This window comes from Cololabis saira, chromosome 1 (assembly GCF_033807715.1).
Source record: "Cololabis saira isolate AMF1-May2022 chromosome 1, fColSai1.1, whole genome shotgun sequence".
In the NCBI taxonomy this organism is placed as follows: Eukaryota; Metazoa; Chordata; class Actinopteri; order Beloniformes; family Belonidae; genus Cololabis; species Cololabis saira.
In genome coordinates, this window is record NC_084587.1 from 4,863,063 (window position 1) to 4,886,282 (window position 23,220).

Genomic DNA, 23,220 nt, shown 5'->3' on the forward strand with positions numbered 1-23,220 from the left:
GAAAACAGCCCCTGCGACCCTCTGAAATGATGAACCCAAGCAGATGTGAGTATAACTTAAAACAGTCAAGCCTCTCTCCCACCACACAAACAGAATGTGAACACAAAATCCACGATGTGAGCCGCTCCACATCAAAACAAATAGTGAAAAAATAAAATAAACGTTTAAACCCACCCCCCACCCAACCCACCCCCCGAAAGGGCCAGAAATATGCCCTAACTAACAAACCTTCCCTAATACTTGATTCCGTGACCATAGTCGGAAATAGGGCAGCAGTAGGGCAGCAGCAGCCAGCCCCTCCCCTCCCAGACTGTATCAATAACGAAAAACATGTCAAAGAAGTCATCCCTTCAATACTTAGAACTACATGCATGAACCGTGCACAAGGAGCTGCGTGTAAAAATGTACCGACCTATTTATGATGCATGAGATACAACACAATAGCCATAATTAAAACTATAAGACTGAGGTAGCTGCCTTACCATTAAAGTGTTGGCTACACCAAGGGCAAAACTGAGATCTACCGCCTGATGTGAGAAAATCTCTTGAGCGTGTAAAAACAGAAATGCCCCTCTGCTAAGGCTGCAATATACCATAAAACTAAAGATAAATCAAATCCAGCAGGAATTCTGTGGTGACAACGGTAACTTATAACACTCATGAAGATCAAAGTTGTTGACATTGCACATAACCATGACAGCAGTGACTGATATTATTAGAAGAGAGAGAAAGAGAAAAAAAAAAAAAAAAAAAAATCTATCCAGTCTTGAAGCTAAACAGTCACTTTAAGAAGTTCAAAATGTTGAGCATATACGTCGCCAACTTATAACTATGACAGCAGTGAGTGACATTTTAGAAAGAAAAAAAAAATAAATCAATTAAAAAAAAAAAATAAATAAATAAATCAATTAAAAAAAAAAAAAAAAAAAAAAAAAAAATGTCCAGCCTTGAAGCTAAACAGTCCCTTCAAGAAAGTTCAAAATGCTGAGCATATACGACGCCAACTTATAACTATGACAGCAGTGACTGACACTTTAGAAAGAAAAAATAAATAAATAAATCAATTAAAAATAAATAAATAAATAAAATAAATTAAAATATTAGAACAACTCAGACTGTTAATAAGAGCAGTAGAAATAAAAAAAGGGGGATTTTCGCCTTATAAAAGGGATTAAACCCGCATCTGGAGAAATCCAATCTTTAAACTAAACAGTCACTTTAAGAATGTTCAAAATGTTGAGCATACGTCGCCAACTTATAACTATGACAGCAGTGACTGACATTTTAGAAAGAAAAAATAAATAAATCAATTTAAAAAAAAAATAAAAATAAAAATAAATAAATCAATTTAAAAAAAATAAATAAAATAAAATAAAATAAAAATAAATAAAAAATGTCCAGCCTTGAAGCTAAACAGTCCCTTCAAGAAAGTTCAAAATGCTGAGCATATACGTCGCCAACTTATAACTATGACAGCAGTGACTGACACTTTAGAAAGAAAAAATAAATAAATCAATCAATTAAAATATTAGAGCAACTCAAAAAATAATAATTTCAAGGAGATAACACAAGACGGTAACATTTTTCAGCACATCCATTACTTATGCCAGAGCAGTTCCATTCACAAAACAAAAAGTAAGTGGTGTTTCAGACATCCTTTAAAACCTTGTACATTGAAGCATTTTTTTTGCTAAATGGGAATATGTATTCCATAGTTTGACCCCCCTGTACCGTATCGCATATTTACCCCTGGTTGTAACATGTTTTATTAAGTAGACTTACTAAAAAACGTTTCTTACCGGTTTCTTACCGGTTTCTTACCGGTTTCTTACCCAAAACCGCTTCGACAAGCTCATCACATACCTGAAGTCACAAGAAGCCGTCTATGAGCAGCTAGATCAGCTAAAAGATTTTGTCGAACCCACTAGAGAGAGGATGAAGTTTCAAAAGTAAGCCAGAACAAAGACGACCAAGTCCAGCAGTGAAACAGAAGGCTGCATACTTTGTGGTGACCCAAAGCACAGAAAGAGAGTGTACTTCTGCAGGAAGTTCAGGACCAACCTGAAGCCATCGGAAAGAAAGGTATGCAGTACAACAACTTGGTGCCTGCAAAAGATGCCGCGAACTCCACCCCGGCGAAGACTGCAAGAAAACAATCTATCTGTGTGGAAATCCGTTTCGCAAAGGCCAACACCACTACCTTCTCTGTCCAGTTGCCAGGCCTCAGCCCCAAAGAACGTCCAAGTACGGTCCAGTGAGAGCTGAGGGTAAAAGATACACCGAAACTCAAGAAAAGTTTCTCTCCAAACTTACACCTGAGCTGGCGCAGCAGTGTCGAGACGCCTTCTGCAACGTAGCGTCCAGAGCTTACAACTCCACAGCAGCTGAGAGAGGCCTTCTGGAGGAAAACTCCTTGACTGAGTACTAGAGATGCACCGATCGATCGGCCCCCGATCGGGATCGGGCCGATAATGGCCCTATCGGCTTTGATCGGAGATCGGAAAATAATAGTTCAAAACCTAACCAGGGGTAAATACAGTGTGTTACAACCAGGGGTAAATATGCAATACGGTACAGGGGTGTCAAACTATGGAATACATATTCCCATTTAGCAAAAAAATGCTTCTCTGTACAAGGTTTTAAAGGATGGTTGAAAGACAGTCACATTACTTATGTTGCCATTAATCATTGTCTGATAATGTCTCTGAATGTTTGCTATAAACACTGGTTTGTGCTACAGGTGTATTTATTATTATACTAAATATTAATATTATGATTAATATAAATTATTAATTAATTTCTGGAGGTTAAGTCTGATATATAATTAATAATTAATTCAAATTATTTATAATTATTTATTATTATTATTATTATAACAGCATCCCTACTTAGTTTAGTTACTCTAAACTTAACTATCTTAAATATTAACCGGCACACGATCGCGGGCATCTGTCACGTGTCCAGGATCCCCCTCGTCACTATGACGTATCTATGGGGGATCCCAGAGGGATTATTTTCATTTTTTCATTCATTTGTCTGGCTGTATCTTTTATTTTGGCGGGCCGGAAGTCAGACTTTTGGAATGCAAGAAAATCCGGTTGGTTTTCAAAATAAAACTTCTTTCTGTGGGCTGACTCGCTCCGCTATCAAAATCTGGTTTGGGGGGGGGAATCCCCGCCGGCATACTGTGCGTGGCCGTGTATATATCACGGCCACGTATCCCAGCACCAAAATGTTGCGATTTCAAATTATTATTCTGGAGAGATCTGAAAATAATTCCCAACAACGAGGAAGCATCAAAATATAGATTTTTTTCACAACACCAACAACCAAAATGTTACTTTTTCACATTTTTAAAACGTTACCGTTTTACATTATTCTGACGAGATCTGAAAAAACGTTGCAACCACGAGCAAGCAAGTGATTATGTAAATTCACTGAGTGAATATTATGAAAGTAAAATATATATATTTCTATGCAGAAACTAACTCAAAATATTGATTTCTTTCACTCAAAAATGAAAAATGTCCACCATGTTTGTTGCTGTCACGGCCAGAATCTTAAAAGTCACGTGACTTGGACGCAAAATGAATAGGCAGAAAAATGTAACAGTTATACATTTCAAAAATGTAACAGTTATACATTTCAAGGGCTAATATTGTAACCCCTCTACGTTTTTGCACTTTGGACCAACGTAAGCAGGGTACGTTTTTATGTGAGACTGGGTTGTTCTCTCTGTCTGTTCTCTCTTTTCCTGCTTTGCCCAACTGGCCTCCGACAGGAGGGTCCCCCCTTATGATCCAGGTCCTGGTCCAGGTTTCCTTCCTAAAGGGAAGTTTTTCCTTGCCACTGTTTGGCGTAAGGTTTTTCTCCAATTAGGTAAGTTTTTACCTGCCATTGTTTATGTTATGTTTATGTAATACGGTAATTGCTCGCGGGTCATGGTCATGTTCTGGGTCTCTGGAAAGATCCTGGAGACAACTGCTGTTAAAGTAGACACTATGTACTGTAAATAAAACTGAATTGAAAATTTTATTCTGGGGTCGAAAGGCAAAGCTCTCAATTTATTGGTCATTCTACATTCCCACCCTCACCTATGGTCATGAACTGTGTAATGACCAAAAGGACAAGATTGCAGATACAAGCCGCTGAGATGAGTTTCCTCCGCAGGGTGACTGGACGCTCCCTTAGAGATGAGTTTCCTCCGCAGGGTGACTGGACGCTCCCTTAGAGATGAGTTTCCTCCGCAGGGTGACTGGACGCTCCCTTAGAGATGAGAAGCTCCATCACTCGGGAGAAGCTTGGAGTCGCTGCTCCTTCACATCAAGAGGAGTCAGCTGAGGTAGCTTGGGCATCTTGGGTATCTTGAGTATCCTGAAGGTCAACACCTGTGTCTGCTTAGGGTTTGAGTGTCTGTCAGTCAGTATGGCTGCTACTCAGTTCCAAGTGCTTTAGGTTTGGACTTGTGTACTTGTTGGTTCATACTTTGGAAGTATGACTTGAGAGAACATCATTCAGAGGATGGGAGGACATATTTTGGTTTATCTGAGACAAGTGGCACAAGTTGATTCAACATTGATAAGACGTAGGCATTACAATCATTAAAATTCGACCACAAAACAACATTGATTCAACGTTATCTTTTCAACTTTGGTTACTTGGCTAGAATTGGATGAGTGTTTAATGGTTGATCCACCATCAATCATCGACTTTTACCCAAAATCAACCATTTTGACCATAATTCAACATTGAATTAACATAATTTCCTATCTGTGTTTTGCAATAAATTTGGGGTAGGGGGGTGAACTTTGCATTGCTTGTGAAATACTGGGAATAACAGGTTCAATCAATATTTGGATCCATTAGTGTACAAAGAGTCCTGTATTGCCACATAAGATTGCGTCCATGCACGTAGATCAACACAAATACCCCTACAAAGACCGTCTCAGTTGTAGTGGCTCTCAACTGTGTTTGCTGCCCTGACGGCTGGTTATTTCATCTACATCAAGCCCTAATTAGAGTTGTTTTACTTCACAGCTCAGAAGATTGAGAGAGAAAAACTAGGAGCTGCAACATGACTTCTTTTGGACCAACCGTGTTAGTTGTGGCTTTACTCTGCATCTTCACCGTCAACAGCGGCCCAACAGGTAAGGTATCGATATATAAACAGTTATGCTTGAAATCCTTCATTAGATGATGCAGTTTCCTTTTAACTTTCAGCTCTGGTTTGACTCAAATTCCTTTTATTTCCATGTTCAAACCATTTAAATTAAGTCCTTTGTCAAGTCAACGTTTCTTAGGACCTACCTGCAAGATAAATCCCAAAAAGAATATCTTATAAAATCAAGGCAACTACATTAATATATTGTACTTATTCTAATGAATTTATACTACATGTTCATGATAAAATCAAAATAAAAAATGTCTTATATTTGCATTCCACAAAACTGACGATTACTGACCAAAACTTAACTAATGAAATGTGTAAATGTGCAGCTGCTGGAGGAACATTTTCACCACTTATTTAGCTATTTTGCTGCCAAAGAACACACTGCCGTTCTTTTACAAAGGTATTTGTAAAGTTTAAGTACAAGCTGGTGATGTTATTACGGACGCACAGGTCGGGAGTTTACATGAAAATTTGAAATAGCCCTTAGAATAGCTTGAAATTAGCTTTTTAAGATATCCCCCTCAAGATTCATGTCTGACAGTTTCCTCCGTCTCATCTATTTGTTCTGGTGAGTTTTAAGAAAGAAGTTTAAGAGATATTTTGAACAAAATGGAGTATAAATTGAGGCTAAAACTAAAATCTAGATTTTTTTGGCAAATTTTAACTACCGGTAGTATAAATGTTCTCTGGGATATGCTTGTGAAGCTGTTTTTTTTGTTTTTTTTTTAGTGCTCATGTTGTGGTAGTAATTAGATCTTAAGCCCATAAATCAAACACTGCAGATGACTAAAGACAACTTAGGCCATTTGTAGCCCATAGGGTGCTTTTACAGTCTAATTGAAAAATCCAGAGACATATAATAAATCACTATACCTCATGAAAACCCTTTTTACATGCATGCTCTAGTTGTGAGAAGATGCCATTGCAAAGGATGTTTTTGTGCCCCCCCTTTCTTTTTATTTGTTCATTGTGCTGATGTTTGTGTGTAATCATTTGAACTTTTTCAGATTATGGAGACATCCGGAGGGTTCAAACCTCTGGAGCTTCAGAGCGAACGGCTCGGCAGGACAGACTCAGTGCAGGTAAACAGCTCCAACGGTGCTCCAGACCTGCAGAAAGATATTTTCATGTCCAGTGTTTCGGTTGACACACACTGTCGCTCTGATTTTTCCCTCTAAACAGGAGTGAGTGCATCACAGCAAATGGCCCGGACTGATTCTGGTAGAATGGCGAGATACAAAACAATAATCCAAGGCGTGGGAAGCAGGTTGAATATCGATCCAGCCCTTATCGCTGGCATCATCTCCAGAGAGTCCAGGGCCGGAAATGTTCTGCAGAATGGCTGGGGGGACCATGGAAATGGCTGGGGACTGATGCAGGTTTGGACATATTCTTATTTATCTCCAGTCTGGATTCAGACCTACGTGCAATCTCGTCTCCAACCACAACAATTCCTCTGCATTCGACTCACGAGCTGCGTCACAAAGAAATGCTCCTAATCTCCTCTCCAAGTCTTGAATTTCTCAAATACTCCTCAACGTATCCAAGGGCTACATTTTCCTTCAACCTGTGAAAAGCCTTCAACCCTTTACGTCACGTGATTCATTGGCGTAGCAAGCCCGTCGGCCCTGCAGGACTGTTGCCAACTTAGTTTTCAGACCTCTAGTGACAAATTTAGCCACTTCTTCAGGTCATATTGGAGAGTCTAAAGTGTAAGCACGTATCTTTTTAGCTCTCAGTGAGCAGCCAGTGCTACCGTGGGCCGCTCCAAAACAACAATATATTTAGCTTTCAACAAATTAGAGCGATTGCTGCTACCGCTGTTGAGAAAATAGTCAACAGAGGATGAAAACAGCGTTCAAATGATTATTCAGATATTATCAATCGGAGCTGTTTCCATTACTGGTTTTTCTTTGCGATATTTGTAGATCCTCCCACCGCAGTACACCGACATCAGTATTCACCCGATATTTGCTCCGTCTCTGCAGGTTGACAAAAATCATCACATCAAACGAGGTGCATGGAACAGTGAGGAGCATCTCACCCAAGCCACAGAGATCCTCGTTTATTTCATCAAACGCATCCAGAGAAAATTCCCCACTTGGACCAAGGAGCAGCAGCTGAAAGGTTTGTCTCGGTGAATCGGTGAACTTGCACAGAGACAAGATCGGTTTCCTCAGCTGCATCTTTAATCTTGTCTTGGCAGGGGGGATAGCGTCCTACAACACGGGGGATGGAAGGGTCACCTCCTACCAAAGCGTGGATTCCCGCACAACAGGTCAAGACTACTCCAACGATGTTGTTGCCAGGGCTCAGTGGTACAAAAATAATGGATATTAACACCTGGAAGTGATAAAGATGTGTACCGTCTGGGGATAAATAAATATTATTCCAAGCAAGCTCAGGAATTGTGCTTCTGTCTATTCCTTTTTTTTTGTGTTATTTTTTCCCCAAAATATTTATGCTGCATGCACGTCTATTGATTGAAATACAATCAAGTACTGTGGTCCTGAACTTATCAAGTGTGTAAATACTATCCATACAGAATATACTCTAACAAGTGGTACATGACATGATTAAAAGTTCCAGTATCACATCTGATCTACTGGCCAGGGTCCATGCCTTCGGCTGCTGCCCAGAACACACTGCACCAAGAGGGCTGACTCATGTGGCCCGTTTTGGGATGTGACCCACTGGATCTGATGGTGAAGTCACAACCACTGGGCACTCCCCAGCTATTTGATTCCCAGGTCTGGCTTCAGGGTCCTGGTACCCCTCTTCAGGTTTAGGGACACCAATAACATCAGTAATATTATTCTGTCCTCCCAACACAGTCTGCACAAGTGAGCACACGCAGCCTCCTGGCGCAATGCATCTGTAGCAGGGCTAGTGCTACGGGGGCCCGACCGACAGGATAGAGAGGACACGGAGTTTAGTGCAGAACCCTTTATTTGCCAAAACACACTCACACGTGCCTAAGCACCTTCTCCCACAGCAGCAGACCACCAGTATCAGCAGCAGCTTCTCCTCTTCCTTATAAGGCTGGCAGGGTGGAGAGGTTGATGGGCCACACCTGTGTCTTGTCAGCCTGAGTGGCTGCAGCTCCTCCAACCTGCCACAGCATCTAACCTAGGTTGCGGTACTAAGGGGCTGAACATAGACCCGGGCTGGGGCCTAGGTGCCGGCTGAGGCGCGGGCAGGGAAACAGACAGGCTAGGGCGGGTCCGGAACAGGGTGAGGCATGTCCGGGATCACCACTGGAACAGCGACAAGAGGGGTTTGTCTGTGCCGACGTCGTCGGCTCCATTTTTTTGCCTGTATTGGACCAGCACACTCTTGGGCCCGCCAAAAGCCAGGCGTGTTCCCCAGAAGGAGAACTCCTTTTCCTCTTCCTCCTGCCAACCAGGGATTGAGAGCTCTGCCTCCCCGCAGACATGGTGCCAAAAGGCAAAACTTTCTCCTGCTGGGTCCATGTTGGCCGGTCTGTTCTGTCAAGAAAGTGTTTAACAGGACCCAGATGCAGGAGACCAGGAGGCAGGAGTTCCAAAAAACGTGTTTTATTAACCAAAACAAAAAGTGCTGCTGAGCAGAATTAGAAAAAAAACAGAACAGGAATATGACAAAATCCAAGAAAGACCTGAAAGATCCAGACCTGAAACATGGAGGGATGAAAGAGTACAGACCACCAGGGGAAGACAAAACAAGTTATACACAGAAGGCTTGACGAGATACAGGTGCAGACAGTTAGGGCAGACGGGAACCAGGGAAATCAAGACAAAACTTAAACAAAAAGAGACAGGGTTTCAAAATAGAACAGGAACTTAAACACCAAAACTGTGACCAACTCAAAAACGTTGAGCCAAACGGCAGGATTCAGCTCACCTGTCGATTCATGTTGTTGCCTTCACCTACCTGCGATCCTGATCCTGATAACGGAAAGATAATGGATGGATGTACTGTGTGACAGAAAGAGAGAATAACCACCGGTGTTGGAGTTTTACATGGTCACAGCTTTTGCGAAGTAAAGTGTGTAACTGAAAACTCTCCCACTTAATTGACTAGAAAAAGACAGAATCTTAATTTACTGAATATACTGTGAAAACACTACTTTAAAGTAAGACTGTTTACAGGGGTATTTTCACCATGTTTGTGACTTTAAGAAATCAAACATCCGCTGAGACACATCTGCATCCTGCAGCCTATCCAGCCGCGTCTATGTCGCCATCTAGTGGCAGAACGCCGTTATTACAAGTCAAATTCTGGGTGACGTCATTAAGCCCAAATACAGAGTTAAATGCATTCAGCGCCCAGTAAAATGGCAGTAATAGAAATAAGAAGTGTTGATCTTTTACATTATATTGTCCTTTTTCCTCTTTCCTCTGTAAGGAAAGAGGAAAAAGGACAATACCCATCCTATATTGTCTCTTTTAGTTTGAGGCTGTGTATAATGTTTGTGTCGCTGTTAAATCCTACATGAGACCTGGGGCCTGTACTACGAAGCAAGTTCAACATACCCAGGATATCTTTTCCTTATCCAGATTCACTAACCCGGACAATTGCAATCACGCTAAGCGGTCACACGACGGTGGTTATCAACTCGGTATATCAACCCAGGTTTCTCCAATCTGGATATGAGCGCGTGCACATAAAAGGGGCAGTGTTTTCAGCGCATGACCAATCGCAAGCATGGAGAAGTCCGCTGTCAGAGCCGCTTATTTCAGTAGCGAAGAGCAAACAATAATTTTACGGAAATATGATGAGTATAGGCATATAATACAGGCAAAAAGCAACACAGTTGCAGCTGCAAAATGCAGGAAAGACAGCTGGCAAAAGATCGCTGACTGTATAAATGTGTAAATTCATAGGGGTATAAACATATATTTGAATATTCTGGGAATCTTAATCTTAAACTGTAAACCATGATCAGCAATATTAAAATAATAAAAGGCTTGCAATATTTCAGTTGATTTGTAATGAATCCAGAATGTATGACATTTTTTTGTTTTTGTGTTTGCATTACAGAAAATCACAATATTCTAATTTTCTGAGACAGTCCTGTATATATTGGTTCTATAACTATTGTTGTTGACCGATAACTTGTGCTGATGCTGTACCAAAGAATTGGGTTTATTTATGTATTTTATTTAATTTTTTATTTTTTCAGGAGGGGGGTATTTAGTATTTTAAAGTGACTTCTCAGAATGTTCGAGGGACGAAATTGAAAATCCCTTTTTTGCTATCCCCTTACAAATGCATCTTCTTTTTGATTTCTTCTTGATTTATTTATTTAATTGGTATTCGTTTTGGATTGACTGTACATCGGATTTTGGGTGATGATTTGTTTTATTTATTCATTGATTGATTTATTTTTTATTTTCTCCTCCACCTCTTTTTTCTTTTTTTCCTTTTTTTTTGGATCGTTCATACAGGTACTCATCAGGGAAAGCAAAGGGGTTTTGGCGGTCCCTGAATACGCGTTCTCTTCGGAGGGATCCTCTCACGATCCGCGCACCGAGCTCCACTGGATTCTCTTCGAAAGGGCATGCCATTTTCCAAGAGAGCTGATTGGTCAGTGGGCGGTGCTTTTACACCCGCCGATCTGTATCTCGAACATAACCTGCTCCGGAGCAGGTTAGCTGTTCAGCATAAGTTACCATGGCGATGTACCCCGGTAAGAAGTGAACCACCGTCGTAGTCCTGAAAACCCAGGGTTAAACCTGAAGTTACCTCGCTAACCCCAAATCCCGCTTCGTAGTACAGGCCCCAGGCAGTCCTGTTGAACGGGCTTTATAAACCTAAATTGTTTATTTATTATATTTTTTTAGAGCATTAAGTCCATTTGAGGGGGAAAAACTCATTGCGTGGCAGAATGGGAGATAAAATGTAATATTCAAGACAAAACAAAAAAAAAACCTCCTCAGAAATAATGACAGGAAAATAGAGATTCAGAATCACACTTGCAAATTTGCAAGAGAAAGCTCAGAAACGGACTTTAAAACTAAACATTTGCAAAGGAAAAGTCCTGATTTTATTAAATTGCAATTTTGTGAGAGAAAACTAACAATATTGATATAAAACATTGATTGACAAGGAAATGCTAGGATTGTGTGTCTTGGCAACCCACCCAAGAGTCTGCGTAAAGCCATGGCGGGCCCCGTTTTCTGTGATTCCTCTGTTCTCAACAAAAGGTAATTGTTAGGTTTACTGACACCGGTGGGTGTGCACATACCAAAAGGGAACGTAAACATTGACCTTAAGTCTGCTTCAGCGTTCACAACGCACACAAATGAAGGTACATAAGGCGAGGAAGGTGCGACACCTCGGGATGGTAAAAAACCGAAAGAAACCCTGAAAAAAACCAAAAGAAAACCTCCTAATGACTACTGCAGTAAATTGTGGGTGGGTGGGGGTGAACTTTGCATTGCTTGCGACGTGCTTTGAAAAACAGGTTAAATCAATATTTGGATCCATTAGTGTACAAACAGTACTCTTCTCTGTTGCCACATAAGACTGCGTTCACGCACGTACATCCACACAAATACGGCGCCACAGACGCTCTCGGATGTAGTTCTGTGTTTGCTGCCCTGACATCGTTTTTGGAGGGGTCGCATGCCAGGGATTGGTGTGAGGATTTCTTTAAATCTGTCAGTTTCGGTTGGTTATTTCATCTACATCAGGCCCTAATTCGAGTTGTTTTACTTCAGAGCTCAGAAGGGTAAGAGAGAAAAACTAGGAGCTGCAACATGACTTCTTTTGAACCAACCGTGTTGGTTGTGGCTTTACTCTGCATCTTCACCGTCTACAGCGGCCCGACAGGTAAGGTATCGATATATAAACATTTATGCTTTATATTCTTCTTCAGTTTACTTCTGACTTTCAGCTCTGGTTTGACTCACATTCCTTTTATTTCCATGTTCAAACCATTTACATGAAGTCCTTTGTCAAATCGCCGTTTCTGAGGAAATACCTGCAAAATAAATCCCAAAAAGAATATCTTACAAAATCAAGGCAATGGAAGAGATCATTTGTGCATGACAATTAAGATTTAAAGGTAAATTGGTGCAGAATCTACAGTAATCTGGACTCTGCACTCATCTGTTGTGGTGAAGAGAGAGTTGAACTAAAAGACTTTCTGTTTACCGGTTGAGGAACCAACTAAGGGGGGTCAAATCAAGAGAAAAGGGACGCAGTCGTGTTCGTCCCAGAAGTTATCAGCAATCAATCAGCGATCAGTATCGTGACGTACTCGTATTTTGTTGTTTTTTTAATCTAATGTGATTGGACAATTCATTCCCCGTCTTCTTTAGAAAATCAAACTGAACTACACAAACCAGATGTTTATGTTTGTTTTAAATAGGTTAAATAACACTTGCTTTTGAAATAATATTTGGTGATCAAATATCTGAAAGAAAGGAACGTTACCTTTTACAAATAATATAAATTCCATACAGAACAATGGAAATGTTAATGTTTTTCTTCTCTCGAATGTGTAAAATAAACTGAACCCAAACCAGGAAGAAAAAAACAATACAAAATTAGAGCTGCAAGCAGCGATGAACTCAAAACTAAGTCCGATGACACCACCCACAACTCTTTATGTCAAACCATTCAAAAGTTATGGCAGAAAATAGGAACTATCAAATATTGACCAATCAGAAGAAGGGGCGGGGGCTAATTTGCACCAATTATGGTCGAGGACTCAAAACCGAGTCCGATGACACCACCCACGACTCTTTATGTCAAACCATTCAAAAGTAATGGCAGAAAGTAGGAACAAATACGGACCAACCAGATGAAGGGTGGGCGCGCCTTTTGGTGTCTAGCGTCGCCACGGTAACGCTTTTGACTGAGAAAAGTAATGCGCATCGTCGCAGGATGGAGACGCACATTTTGATGTATAACACACCTGGGTGCACGTTATGGTTCGGGCGAAGAAGCGGCCAAAGAAATGGCATAAATTGCGCCAAAATTACACGATTAATTCAAAATGGCCGACTTCCTGTTCGGTTTCGGCCATGGCGCCAAGAGACTTTTCTTTAAGTTGCGACATGATACAGGTGTTTACCGATTTTCGTGCAGTGGAACAGTGGACTTGTTGAAATGTTAAACCCTACTTTATGTTCAGTTTTCTTTTTCCACTGCAGCAGAACTGAGCTGCTTCCCTGAAACCTATGACCAATAAGCCATTATTGTTGGATGGTTAAATTTAAAGGACCAAAATATTAATTTATACCTTTGTTTTTTCCCCCTTGTACCAAGCTTGTACCTAACTGTGACTTCTGTGTATGTTACACTTGTATGCCAAGGTCAATTGCAAACCATCAACATTAAAATATCCAATGACAAACAACCATGCTAATTTCCTCCACCATTCACGATAATATCCACAGAAGGTAAAAACACCTAGAACCATAGGTGAAAGACAGTTGACGAATGATGGTTATAGTAATACACTGATTTTCTTCAGTAAATTCGACCACCAAATAATATTTCGTGCTTTGGCATAATGTAAACGTGCTGTGGCTCCAACTGTACAATATACCAGAATGAAGAGAGCCACTCCCTCACAGACAGTGTGTGTGGTGGTTTCCATCGGTAGGCAATCATCCCTTTAGCCGCTATAAGACCAGCTAGCCTCATTGGCGGTGAGCTCTAAAGAGGAAGTATCATTGAGTAATGGCAGACACTGTGAGTGAGGGATGGCTCTTGCCAAGACGTTAGACATAATGCTTGAAACATTTTGCCAAAATCTATTAACCTCTGGACACTGCCAAACCATATGAAGTCGCGATATGGATTATCTTTCAGTTTCCTGACTGACTCATTCTGGCTCCATGTCCTAACTGCATGTGACGCGAGAGAGCATCAGCGACAAAAACAATTCCATTGCTTTATTTTCTATTGGACTGTCCAAACTGGCTGCGACCAACGCAGCGCGACGCGCCGTTTGGAGCTGGTCTTTTGTCGGACGCCCGGTTTCTATTTTCTTCCTGTCGCTCGCGTTGAAAGCGCTGTAGGAAACAGTCATTTCAATACAAGAACCTCAATAAAGTGGCAGCTGGCTGGAGGGAGATCACCAGGGAGCTGGAAGGTTCTGATAAGAATATATAATAAGAATATATATAATCTAATAAGATATAATAATAAGATAATATATAATAATAATATAATAATAGGATAATATTTATTTCTGCCACTTTATTGAGATTTTTGTAGTGAAATGAGGAGGTAACATAGAGATAACTTCTCATTTCAACCGTTTTTTCTCATCCGTGACTGTTTCCTACAGCGCTTTCAACCGGCTTTCAATGCGAGCGGCAGGAAGAAAATAGAAGAACATTTAAATATCACAATATCAAGCTTGTTTTCTGTTTAGAAAGTACAAACGTAGGAAGATAATAAGTACTCACCCATCTTTTACTTGTCTCTTTACTCTTTTAGGAGTTATTTTAGGAGTTTCTTTCAGGAGCGCACGGGCGGGTAGTGCGGTGAATAAAGGTCGATTTATGGTTACGCTGATTTATGGTTCCGCGTAAAATCGACGCCGTAGGGTCTGCGTTGGTGTAACGCGGAACCATAAATCAGCCTTTTAAAAAGCGAGTTTCAGCTGTTAATCAAAATAACGTGGGGGCCCATAATGCATTCAGTGTGGACAGAGAGCGTCCGATGCCACGCAGTGCGACGCCATAGTCGGACGCTCGCGTGCAGTTTGGACAGGCTGTTACACTTTAGTGGACTTCCCTTGCTTGTTTTGTCATTCTTTATGTTGTTCCCAGGTATCCATTTGCGCAACATGGAAAGCTTCATCCAAGCCGTGCAGCAAGTTGAAGACTCCAACCCCGGCTTATGCCCACTGGCCATGGTCAGAGCCCTGAGGAGGACCGCTGGTCACGATGATGCGATGACCGTCCATTTCTTGGGCGTGTCACATAACCTCAGTGACTCTGAGGTTCTAGATAAAGCCATTCTAAATGCAACATCCTTCAGCTTTTTTGATAAGGCCATCCACCACATTGTGACGGACCACGGAGAGGAGCGAGGAGTGGTTCTCACGCCGGACGGCACCACGGTAGCACTTGCACCCTTATTGTTGGGAATTGAGTCAGGACTGAAGGGCAAGATAGAGGGAACGGAAGCTGTTGGGATCTTCCCTCTCACCCTCGGCAGGATACTGGGTTTGTCATTCCTCAGCCTCCAGGACTTCCCACCCTCTGTTCGTCTGGGGCCTAACGGGTGCTGGGACAGCGTGGAGCGTCCCAAGGTGTTCAGGTTGTCTCGTCCAGCTACTTTGGCCACAGATTCCATTATCAATGGGGGCATGGATGGGATTATCCTGGGCATGGACCTCTCTAAACTGCCTGCATCTGGACATCCAAAGGCCCTGAGTGTGATTTTAAAAGAATACTATAGCTTCATTTTGCACGGGCAGCAGGGCCTTGATGATGTGACCAGTCATGTTAGCCCGAGGAGACGGGAGTTATCGAGATCCCTTCTGGAGTCACTGGATCTCCAGGGTCAAGTGATGGAAACACTGAATTTGGTCTGGAAGTTGGAGGAGACGGAATGGATTGCTATGGATACAGGAGTGGAAAAGGCGGTGAAGGATGGACTGGATACGTTCGTGCACAAGTACTGGGGTGAGTTAGCTATTAGTCACAAAGTAAAGCTATAAATAATGCTACCCTTGGATTGCTTGTTGCTGTAAGAGTAAGAGTACTCAGTATCGGCCAATATCCAAAACTTGTTATCGGAACACCTGTATTGACCACTTATGGATCAGATAATATAGTATTAAAAGTAAAGTTAGTGGCTTCCAGCTGTTTTGATGGTGAAAATATATAAAAAACACTGATGAAACCAAACAGTACACACACTTGCACCTGATATTTAGGCAAGGCAAGTTTATCTGTATAGCACTATTCAAGACGAGGTAATTCAAAGTGCTTTACATCAACATTAAAAGCGGCAAGACACAATTAAAACATAAATAACAAATAAAATGAAATAAAATGATAAGAAAAGAGGTAAAATAATAGAAAGCATAAGTTGTTAAAAAGTAAGGGCAGTAGAGTACAGCAGGTACACATTACATTCTTAAAATGGAAAGAATTACGTTTCTATACGGTCAAAACATAAAAAAACCAGGTCAAATACAGTTTTACAAAGGTAATCTATAACAATTCGTACGGTGAATTAAACCAATTTGACAATTCTATGCCACAATGCCTGTTTCCAGGTCTTATTTCACGCAACTGACGAGAATTACGTTTCTATACGGTCAAAACGTACAAAGACCGCGTCAAATACAGTATTAGAAAGTAATCTATGCCGATTCGTGCGGTGAATCAAACCAATTTGACAATTCTACGTCAGTGATTTGGGATGCCTCAATTCCCGGGCCTCTAACCCAGCTTTATCCGTACACCCGTCGATGCTACGGTGGAGTCGCCACACTCAGACTTTTGTCACAATGCCTGTATTCAGGGCTTATCAAAAAGTATTTCATTTAAGAGTAGGCTTAAATAACAAATAAAATAAAATAAAATGATGAGAAAAGAGGTAAAATAATAAAAAGCACAAGTTGTTAAAAAATAAGGGCAGTACAGTACAGCAGGTAAGTATTTAATTTAGGAGTACGCTTCAGTAAATAGTAATGTTTTTAGGCCTGATTTAAAGGAGCTGACAGTTTGAGGGTTTAAGGGTTCATGGATTGTTGGACGAGTGACGTATGTAGAAAGTTTAGTGCTTTATCTCACGACTTCTCTCTTCCGACATGCAGACTGCCCTCAAGTCATTCCTCGGTGTCAGTGGGGGGCAAAGCCCCGCCGGGGCACGCCCATCCCGTTGTCCCTCCCCCTCCAGTATCTCTACATCCATCACACCTACGAACCATCGTCGCCCTGTTTGTCTTTCCCAAACTGCTCTCGTGACATGAGATCCATGCAGCGCTACCACCAGGAAGACCGCGGCTGGAGTGACATCGGATACAGGTAACTCACCTTTACATGAATAGTTGGACCACCTGGTAAACACTCATGTTTGACTCCACTACGGACATCATAACAAGCTCTTTCCCCATCACTTCCAATACATTTTTTTTTGTTTCTTTTTGCAAAGTACCGTATTGGCCCGAATATAGGGCGGTGTTTTTTGCATTGAAGTAAGACTGAAAAAGTGTTGGTCGTGTTACATTCGGGGGCGAGAAATTATACCCATTCACAACGCTAGATAGCGCCAGATATCCTTAAAGCGAATGCTTTAAAAAAAATAAAATAATAAAAATAGCGGTAGCACGAAGAAGAAAAATAAAAATAGCGGTAAGAAAGAAAAGAGAAGAAAATAAGAGAAGAGATAACAGAAAATGGAGAAACGTAGCGACAATCTGGAGAAAAGTGGCAGGTTAACCGGCAGCTGAGGAGAAGTTATGATGCAAAATAACGTGCTTTTCCTCTCAAATATATTGTTCTGATCATTTGTTTCAGATGTACTGTAATTATTTTCTGTATAAAAATTGAATTTGGTGTTAAAAAAGTCTTTTTTCAAACTTGAGTTTTGAAAAAGACAGGGTTGTCTTATAATCAGGGTCGTCTTATATTTGGGCCAATACGGTAAATGGCTTGAAAGGTTGTACTGGTGCACCATCATCAGATTTAATGATGAGTAAAAGGACTGTTGCCTTAGATCTAACAAGTCAAAAGAGGAAAAACTGAAACTTCAAACTGAAATCTTCTCCAAAACCGTAATGTTTTATACAAACGAGAATGAGTGAGTTTCAATTATGCAAGAATAAAGTTAAAATATAACAAGGATAAAGTTGTCCTTTTTTTTTTTCAACATTATCTTTATTTGGTTTTCAAAATCCTTCCAATGATACACAAAAATAAGAGTGCTCTTACATAAAAGGAAACATCAAGGGCAGCTGAATTATTGTCAGCATTCGAATCATATTTCCTTACAAGTCAGGTATTTGTGAGATATCATAAAGCAACACTCAGTTTTATATGAGAAAAGGAAAGAGAAAAAAGAAAGAAAGAAATAGTAAAAAAATAAAAAAATAAAACCCCAAACAAAACAAGAAAGTAACTACAATCAAAACAACAAAGGTTTCTCTATTTTTCAAGGTTTAGCCCAAATTATTTCACCATTGTGCATAGTTCAGAAATACAAACTCGAATGTACAATTCATACAGAATAAAGAAATCAATTATCAAAAGAAAGGAAATTATTTTAGAACCCTGCAGAGGATCGATAGTAGCTACACCTCATCCGCCCCAGACCGCTTAAATCCACACTCTCCATATATTCAATGAAAGGACTCAAATGTTTTGAAATAATGAGTGCGTTTACATGGGAAGTTTAATTTCCTCTTTAATTTACAACTGAAATTAAATCCGATTTAAAATGATTAAAAATTACCACGTAAACACGTAATTCCGAATGAACATGGCCATTCCGAATTAAACTTAATTCCGAAGTAAGTGGCTGGTTCATTTCCGATTTTAAATCCGAATAGAATAATTCCACGATCATGTATTCACTCATTCCTCTTTAAATTAATTCCGGTCTTTCTTTCTGCTTGTTCTCTCGCCCGTCTGTCTCCATGACGCTTATATTCCGCGCTGGGCTTGTTTTCCAAACAAAGTTTCAAGATGCAGCATGCAGTAAACTGTGGTCAAGAGCAGAGACCATTTATTTAATAAATAGCTTGGAGGACCTGGAAATAATTAAAAGAACAGATGGAAACAGGAAACATCAAAATTGTGAGGTTTTCAAAGTTGTAGCGGCTAAGTTTGTTTTTCTTCCGGTAGACGTAATTTCCGGTAGATGTCTTTACGTAAAGACGTCCGCCCCCCTATCCTATCAGAACCTTCCCCACAAGCAGACCTTAAGCTGAATTGGATAAAGCCAATCAAACGTGTTTTTCATGTAAACTTCAATTCGGAATTACTATTTCCATGTAAACTCGAAGGAAAATAGTTTAATTCAGAATTATTTAATTCGGAATAATTAATTCCGAATTAAAAAACATCATGTAACTGTGGACAATGATAGTTTGCCCTTTATAATGTTTAGTTTTACTTTAGTTTAGTTTATTTGCCCATAAAAAAGTATAACAACCGCCAAAAATTCAGACAAACAGTATGTAGAAAAAAAGACAACAACAAAAAAGAAATACAATGTAACAGAAAAAATGTGCAGGAGGAACCAAAAAAAACCCTAAGGGCTTGTCGAGTGGTTCCTCCTATAATGAAACAAACAATATCTACAGAGATATGTAAAACATAGGACAACTAAGGAAAATAAACTAAATTACTCGAAAAACAGGAATCTGATGAGGATGTGCAGAGAAGTTCTGGAAATTGGTTGTTAAGTTTTGCTAAGTTGGGTTAGCAAAAAAGTTGTGATTTGTTTTTTGAAAGTATTTGTACTCGAGCATTATCTAATATTGAGTGGTAAGGTGTTCCAATAAAGACGAACCTCTGAATCTGAACTGAACTGAAAATTGGGAAAAAGTAGTCCTGAAAAAGGTGGGATGGAGATTGTTTGCAGACCTAGTATTAAACTGATGAATTTGGGAATTGAATTGAAATAAAGAATGAAAACAGGTTGGAAGTAGCTTGTGAATGGATTGTAAGTAATGTAAGTAATCTTTTCCATAGGTAAAGTTGTAGAAGTTTCACTTATGTGCTATTTTCTATTTGTGTTTCTTAATAATAATAAGAGTCTGGTGTTCATGTTGGTGGAGCAGGTTAGCACACAGTGTTGCTGCAGACTGTTGTAGATGCATTCATTCTGATTAACTGACTTTATGAAGTGTAAAAACTGTTAAAAGTATCTTGGCGCTGCAGTCACTGATGGTGTGCTGTGATCCTGCTGCGCCCTCAGCTTTGTGGTCGGCTCCGACGGCTACATCTACGAGGGCGTCGGTTGGAACCAGGTGGGCAGACACACCAGGGGACACAACTCCGTCGGCTACGGCGTGTCAGTCATCGGTAACTACACTTCCACGCTGCCGTCTCGCCACGCCCTGAACCTGCTGCGCCATCGACTGGTACGGTGCGGCGTGGCCGGAGGAGGACTGGCGGCCAACTTCACCATCCACGGCCACAGGCAGGTGGTGAACTACACCTCCTGCCCCGGGGATGCCTTCTTTTCAGAGATAAGGAGCTGGGAACACTTCCAGGACTAACAGAACCTCCACTGCCAGATTTAGTTTATAACACAGTAACAATAACAGTTTGTCTGGGTATGATTGCTATTTATTGTTTCTGATTAATCACCGACACGAGTTTTAGGCAATCATTCTAACTTGGGTGCTTTCACAACTTTTTTGTGCTTTCAATGTCTTTTCATTGTCGCAGTTTGTTTCGTCTGATGTCAGCAACCGCACTCTGGTGTGGACAGTACTCGAATCAGGGGGGAGGGTGGATTTTATCATATGGGGACAGATAATTTGTGCTGATTACAAATAATATAATATATTACAAATAATAGCAGTGACCAAAACAGCTGCAGAAATACTGCAGGAATGACATAGCAGCAGTTAAATGCAGCCTTCTGTAAGCTTTAAATATCCACTGGGCTTACATCAAATACATCAAAACACAACAATAAAAAACACTTTTCTGAACTTATCAATATGACTCTGTCCTTCACAGGATAAGTAAAATGGATCACTGCAAAAACTCAAAATAAGAATATTTGTCCTATTTCTAGTTAAAATGTCTCATTTTAGTAAAAAAAAAATCTTATTAAACTTAAAGGTATTCTCCCTGATCCGGAAGAGCTAGCAAGAATTTTGAAAGAGGCACCTCTAAGCCCCGCCCATTCGGTCCGAATGATACGGATTGGTCCAGGTCCAGGAAGGGAAAGAACCAATCAGACGCCTTCATTTTAAATCCTCCTGGGCTCACAGTGTCCCAGTGTAACCCCCTCCCTCCCCTCTGCCACGGAGCCCAGTAGTTATTTCCAGAGCGGGTCGGTCCCGCTGTGTGTGACCGGGGAGCAGAGCCGTTAGTCCGCTGCTGCTGCTGCTGCTGCAGCAGGACTCTGCCCAGCAGCAGCTCCTGCAGCAGCAGCAGCCCGCGGGGACACGTGAACAGCCGCAGGCGTGAAAAGCCGCAGCAGCTCCGGCTCGGAAGCTGTATGGGGTCCGTGGGGATGTAGGCGTCTCCATCACGGCGAGAGCGGAGAGCGCCGGTGAACGGCACGGCAGCGCTGCGGTGCCGTGCAGGCTCTGTTGCCGCAGCTACGCCGTACCCTACGGCGTAGATGCCGTGGCTCTAGAGGCTGCACGGCACTGCTGCGCTCCGCCAGCCGCACCGGCGCTCTCCGGGATGGAGACGCGGGTGGGCAGGATGCACGTTTGGGTGGGCACAGCCCCCCCCTGCCCCCCCTAAAACCGGCCTCGCTTACAGGTGATTGAGACATGGGGTAGTTTTGCTGTAAATATGCTGTCCAAAATGTTTAATAATCGTATGCGCGTTCGTGTTTGTGGGGGCGTGGCTTTGGACGGAGCGCTCGTGGGTGGGGGCGGGGCTTAGAGGAAGCGCCACTTTCAAATCTTGCTAGCTCTAGGAAGTTGCATAGAATAACTTTAAGACAAGACTCATCACTGGAAAAAACAACAATTTTCACCTGTTTCAAGTAGATTTTCACTTGAAATAAGTTGAAAAATCTGCCAGTGGAAGATTTTTTTGCTTGTAATGAGAAGATAAATCTTGTCCCACTGGCAGATTCTCCTACTTATTTCAAGTGAAAATGTACTTGAAACAGGTGAAAATTGTCTAATAAGTTATTTTTCTGGTGTTGAAATAGCAGTAAAACCACATTCATTGATGAAATGACATAAGGGATGGAAAGGGGGGATGGCAGTTTTACAGGGGGGATGATTTTGACCGTTTTTATTTCAGGGGGGGATGCCATCCCCCCTCATCCCCCCTCAACTCCAGTACTGGGTGTGGATTACAATAACTGGACCAATGCTCTCTAAAAACGGATTGTTTTGATGTGAACACATCTCTATGCATTAGGGCTGTTTTGAAAAAAAAACAAACGATTTTCCGAGTCTAAATCGATTCTCATATTAATTCCTAAAAATCGATTTGTATGTCTAAAGATCGATTTTTTCCATCATTAGATTTTCGCCCGGTGAACTTTAATCCCAGTAGTCATTTAATTCACACATGCGCGTGGTGTGAAACTATCAAACAATGAACATGGCAAAACTCCTGAACTAAATGGAACTTTTCTTTCCAGAAAATGCTGGATATTTCAGCTTAAATTTCAAAATGTTATATTAGTTCAATGAAGTTCATAGTATTTAAATTTACTATAGCTTGTTTGGTTTCTCTGTTATCGGACACACGGTTTGTCATGACACACCTAAAAAATGCCGGGTGCTTCATGGCAATATGTGTGTCTGGTGACAGAATGAATTTGACAAGTTAAAATGATTTGTTTACTGCATGAGCTGTTGCAATTTCTTTCTTTTTTTGCACTTTAGGCCTATTTGAGTTATTTATTTCACAATAATTATTGTGAAATTATTATTTCACTTGTTATTTTACAATCATATAATTCAGGCAGCAGCTCAAAAAACATCTAAACCAAATCAATATCGGATTGAATCAAATCCTGATAATCGATTCTAAATCTTAAGAATTGGAATCGAATGGATTCTTGACATTTGAATCGATCCCCAGCCCTAGTATGTAGTATCATTCCACCTTAAAAATGACTACGTTATGTCACAACTGAAATCCGGTCATGTGCCCAGACCTCCATCTCCCTCGACACCTCCTCCAGGTTTTCCCAGGTGAGAGAAATTATCTCTTCAGCAGGTCATGACTCTAACTGACTGACTTTAAACATTTTACATTAGATATCTTGACATATGACTTCACATCAAAAAGAGTAAGTGAATATAGAGCAGAGCAGAAATGAATCTGCAAAAAGCAAGGTAAATTAAAGATCCACATAATTGTAATATTAAAAATAATAACGGTAACAATGACAGGTAGAAGATCAAATATCTATGGATAGTGGCT

The 23,220-nt window shown here is 40.9% G+C and overlaps 2 protein-coding genes across 3 annotated transcripts in view; both read left to right on the plus strand.

The window, feature by feature from the left end:
• LOC133450932 (lysozyme g-like) overlaps positions 1-7,570 on the plus strand; it is a 28,020-nt gene extending 20,450 nt beyond the window's left edge. Inside the window, exons 1-5 of one of the 2 annotated variants that reach the window (XM_061730024.1) lie at positions 4,950-5,147; positions 6,178-6,252; positions 6,353-6,549; positions 7,159-7,297; positions 7,377-7,570. In XM_061730024.1, coding sequence (XP_061586008.1) covers positions 5,075-5,147; positions 6,178-6,252; positions 6,353-6,549; positions 7,159-7,297; positions 7,377-7,510 — 618 coding nt within the window. In that variant the 5' untranslated portion in view covers positions 4,950-5,074 and the 3' untranslated portion in view covers positions 7,511-7,570. Of the gene's footprint in view, positions 1-4,949; positions 5,148-6,177; positions 6,253-6,352; positions 6,550-7,158; positions 7,298-7,376 lie in introns of those variants that run through there. The other variant, XM_061730098.1, reaches the window with a different exon arrangement.
• Positions 7,571-11,723: 4,153 nt separating this feature from the next.
• On the plus strand, positions 11,724-20,389 carry LOC133450763 (N-acetylmuramoyl-L-alanine amidase-like). Its single transcript, XM_061729663.1, has 5 exons — positions 11,724-11,794; positions 11,875-11,986; positions 14,947-15,807; positions 16,950-17,160; positions 20,057-20,389. Exons 2-5 carry the CDS (start codon positions 11,914-11,916, stop codon positions 20,358-20,360), a joined length of 1,449 nt encoding a protein of 482 aa, XP_061585647.1. The 5' UTR covers positions 11,724-11,794; positions 11,875-11,913; the 3' UTR covers positions 20,361-20,389.
• Positions 20,390-23,220: the final 2,831 nt, after the last annotated feature.